Source organism: Portunus trituberculatus, chromosome 20, assembly GCF_017591435.1.
Source record: "Portunus trituberculatus isolate SZX2019 chromosome 20, ASM1759143v1, whole genome shotgun sequence".
Classification (NCBI taxonomy): Eukaryota; Metazoa; Arthropoda; class Malacostraca; order Decapoda; family Portunidae; genus Portunus; species Portunus trituberculatus.
Genome location: NC_059274.1, coordinates 12,148,741 through 12,152,962, shown reverse-complemented (window position 1 = coordinate 12,152,962; position 4,222 = coordinate 12,148,741). Strand labels below are relative to the sequence as shown.

General features: G+C 42.0%; 1 protein-coding gene across 1 annotated transcript; it reads right to left on the bottom strand.

Annotated features, from left to right (window-relative positions):
* Positions 1-2,159, bottom strand: LOC123506775 (hepatocyte growth factor-regulated tyrosine kinase substrate-like). Its single transcript, XM_045259110.1, has 3 exons — positions 2,004-2,159; positions 802-886; positions 1-361 (listed from the first exon to the last, which is right to left on the bottom strand). Exons 1-3 carry the CDS (start codon positions 2,029-2,031, stop codon positions 16-18), a joined length of 459 nt encoding a protein of 152 aa, XP_045115045.1. The 5' UTR covers positions 2,032-2,159; the 3' UTR covers positions 1-15.
* Between the last annotated feature and the right edge of the window lie 2,063 nt (positions 2,160-4,222).

Here is a 4,222-nt window from a genome sequence, read left to right as displayed (position 1 = left end):
CACATGTAACAACAACTACAGCTGGTGGAATAAACTATCATTACCACTATTATTATTATCATTATGTCCATTTCTCCAAGTATTTCTTCCTCTCACCTGGACAGCTCTGTACTTGGGTTCATTGCGGAAGGCATACACCCAGGTGGACAGCAGCAGCAGAATCTTCTTACGCACGTCATCATTGGGATTGGTGCGCAGGACATCATGTATCTGCTCCATGACAGCCCGGCATGCCACCTGCTCATGGACTGACTGGCCACAGTTCTTCACCACTGATTCAAACACCTGCAGTGCTAACAGCACCACATTAGGGTTGCTGTCCTTGAGGCGGCTCACCAAGGACTGCACAGCTGCCTTGGGACTGTGGGAGTAAAGATGCAAGGTACAGTGAATGCAGTCATAAATGTTACTTGTATCAAGATGGAAATACAGAAATAAATCTTGTTCTCTTCCTATCTTAATATTAGGGTAAACCATCAGAAAACCTGCAGTTCTACTTAATAGCCTTAAAAGGGTCATTATACCTGAAATTCCATAAACAGAATTTTGTTACACTGACAGTTTACTGTACTTAAAAAGATGCAACAAAAAAGTATTGTATTGGGTTCATCTTTTGAGGACTAGAATTGATTATTGACATTTACATTCATTTGAAAGGGGAAAATTGATCTAACAAACAAGCAAATTGAGTTACAAGCCAAGTTCTATCAAGGAATTAATCAAACTCACAAGTCAATGTACCACTGCATTTCATTGATAGATATAAAACCAATCATTCAGACACTGAAGATCACAACTCACTTGACGTCTCCCTGACGTATGAGGTCCACAATGTGCAAGGTGGTGTCCCAGTCAATGTCCAACAGCAGCGGGCTTGTGGCCTTCTCTGGAAAAAGAATAAGAGCAATTGTACCTAATGTAGCTGATCTATGATGGCATGTGTAGTTCATTATATTTTAACTGACATTTGCTGCAATTAAATACTCCATTCTTGGATTTCATTTTACTTTGACAAAAACCTTGATGTGTAATCAGGTACAAGCCTCAAGATAGCAACACCCACCATTACTGCCCTCCCTCCTTCTCCCTTGCAAATTCTGGGTGCATTCATATCTAAATGTCTTGTAACTTCTAAACCATGGCTTTGAGAGCATTTGGCCTTAGAATATTTCCACCTTAGAATCTTTCATCTCTGAGATTAATCAACTTTCTTCACAAAACTCTCTATACAATTTCCTCTTAAGAGTAGATTTATTAAAAAAAAAAAAAATCCACAGATAGACACAAGATGGAAGCAGAAACTTCATGCCTTCTCCATGCAGAAAGCCAAGTGACTAAGTTGTATATAAAGAAAATTACAATAACAATAACTGTACATGGCATGAAGTGTAATGCTAGAGCCAATATGCCAACTCTGAAGTGAGGCTAATCCTACAACCTGCTTCCCTTCACTGCTTAAGAACACCAGCAAGGCTTGATATAATGTCATTGTAAGGCATAAAGCTACAATGGTCTTGTGTTGGCTACATGGGACCACCACAACTAAGCTGCCTGATGAACCAATTAAACAAAAATATCAAAAGTTATATTGCACAATCTTTCACAGTGGTCACTTCTCATCACCAGCCTCTCTGATTCAGGAAGCCTTCATCCTGAGTGAGGCATGGTGCACAGAGCTGTGAAGCACCGTGGAGGCAGATATGATGGGTGTTCCCTCATCAACTACTGGGCATGTCCTAACCACGGGTCACCAAAACAAGTGAAGGAAAACAAAGAAGAAACAAAGGTAAGACATTACGGTCACTACAACCTATCCTTGATATCACAAATGAGGCCAATAAACCATGGTAGTCTGGCACACAGGATTGAGGCTACCGCTGTACATGGCATGGTAACAAGTGCACCAGTTAGCCATAAGGATCAGCTGCAAGGAAGCCACCGAAGTCATATCTACAACTGCATCATTAGTTTCCTTCTAAAACCAGCACAGGAGACACACCCACCTAGGAGCAGATTGATATCCGACGACATTTTCCCTGGTGGCGATGGAGAGGAGGGAAGGAAGTAGGACAAAATGGGCTGGGCGAGTATTGGTATTTGTCAACACAGCTGCTGCTCGGTTCACAATGGTCGCTCCTCCTCAGGACGGTCCATCTCTTTCTCCTTGAAGACTAATAAGTTCTTAATGTAATATATTCAAAGCAATAACAAATAAAAGATGTTATTTACAACCTGCTTTAAAGTTATTTATGGATTCATGCTAATGTTGTTCTACAATCCTATTTTACATTTTATTCTCCTGGCAAGAATAGACTGTCCATCACTGTCCCTTCCTGTCACGAGATTTTTAGTCACTACCGTTTACATTTTATCTATGTATCTATTCGTTTATTTATTCATAATTTACCAGCTTACTCTTCATTTTGACATTTCATTGGACACAGTATGGAACACTAACAATTGCGAGGCACAAGTTGATGTTTTTTTTAATTATCATATACAACCTTCGTTTTCTATGATAACCTTCGATGGCTGTTTTTCATTTTACAATACAGACGATTATATTTTATTGTTGCGTAATTTTTTTTTAATCAGATAACCGTACAAAAAAGTTATTCTCCTATCAGAAATTCCTCTCATTCTCTAGATCAGTGCTATTCAACATGGGTGGACAATCCACCTTATAGTGGACGAGATTAAGTGAGGGTGGACTACTGGGTGGACGAGATTCTCACCTGCACGTGTCTGTATAATATACATGACTCTCTCTCTCTCTCTTTTAAAATGCATACTACAAATACAAATACTAAAAACGTGATATCTTTAATGAGACTTTTTCTGAGTGAGGTGGACAGCTTCTACTTAATCACCACTAGGGGTGGACGACATTAAAAAAGGTTGAAGACCACTGCTCTAGATTATATTGTTACACCACCACCCCTCTTCACTACTGTCCCCCACACACACACTGTTAACAGGCTAAGTGTTTCTTCCTGAGATGGCCAGGGACACAATTTAATGTAATCCTTTCTTCCTTTTTATTCAGTGTGTACAGCTCAGTCTATATTAGACGTATAATATAATAGGTGGCCTAGCGGGAGCAAACTCGATCCTCGCCACTGCAAAACCGGTTCAGGGCGGCACTCGCCCCATGGGTGATGGGAGGAGAGTGGTACTTAAAGGCCCTATCACACTGGCCTATGATACGCGGAACCAGGAACATCCGCTCTAGATAGCTGGAACTTGCCCGGGATTAGCGGAACCAAGTTGGGATGGCTTCATATCCATCCCGGTTCTCCGTATGCTATCCCAATAGAAAAGTAAACATGATATATGTAATAAAAACCTTTCGTTTCAACTTAAAAGAATATGACTACATTTTTCATATTGGAATATTGAATAATATACGGGGATGAAGGACGCCAACATAAAGGACCTTCAGTTCAACCTGCTGGTGTTCCTGTGCAGGCAATGCCTCAACAGGAGCATTGAAGAGTGGAGGAATGAAGACAACGACAGGAAATGAAAAGTGTGCTGCAGCAGAGCACCCAGACGAAAAACCCGAGGAAGGAAGCGGAAGTACAGACGGAAAAGAATGAAGACCAGCAGGAAGTAGTGGAAGCTGGAAGAGTGGAAAACCGACCCAGGAAGAGAATGATGTTTAAGAAAGCCCCAGTCCATATCATCGTGACAGTATGGTGAGGAAGACCCCAGACTTCCTGAGGAGGGAGGTGGAATGCACCAGCATGGGAGGTGTCAAAATCCAGGATGTAAAGAAGGTTCTAGAAGAGGTCAAAGCAATGGAAGAAAGAAGCCTGTTGGTGATACAAGGAGGAGGAAATAACCTAGAGGCAGTCAAGACAGCAAATGACAAGAAGATGAGTGTGGCTTTGGTTGGGGGTCCTGCGGCGCCCGTGTGAAGGGGCACTGTATGAAAATACAAGAAGAGAGACAAACCGGATGCTCTGCAAGGAACTCCTAAAGCTGAAAATGGAATGGCTTGCAGAGAAGAAGGGAACGTCAGATTCTTGGATTTAGATGGGATCCTGGACTAAAACAGGCTCTTCAGCAGAAACGGCGTCCACCTCAACCAAGAAGGAAACCAGAAGATGGGACACCGACTGGCTGAGTGAATAAGGGCAAGGCAGGTGTGCTGCACAGAAACGGTTTGACGAGGAGGACCAACAGATGACGGCAGACAAGAGAGAGAGGAAACTAACCA

Excerpts from the sequence above, each read along its gene's own strand:
- LOC123506775 (XM_045259110.1), bottom strand. The coding sequence starts at position 2,031 with ATGTCGTCGGATATCAATCTGCTCCTAG. Across the intron at positions 887-2,003 it reads GGATATCAATCTGCTCCTAG|AGAAGGCCACAAGCCCGCTG; the intron begins GTGGGTGTGTCT and ends TTCTTTTTCCAG. Across the intron at positions 362-801 it reads ATACGTCAGGGAGACGTCAA|TCCCAAGGCAGCTGTGCAGT; the intron begins GTGAGTTGTGAT and ends TTACTCCCACAG.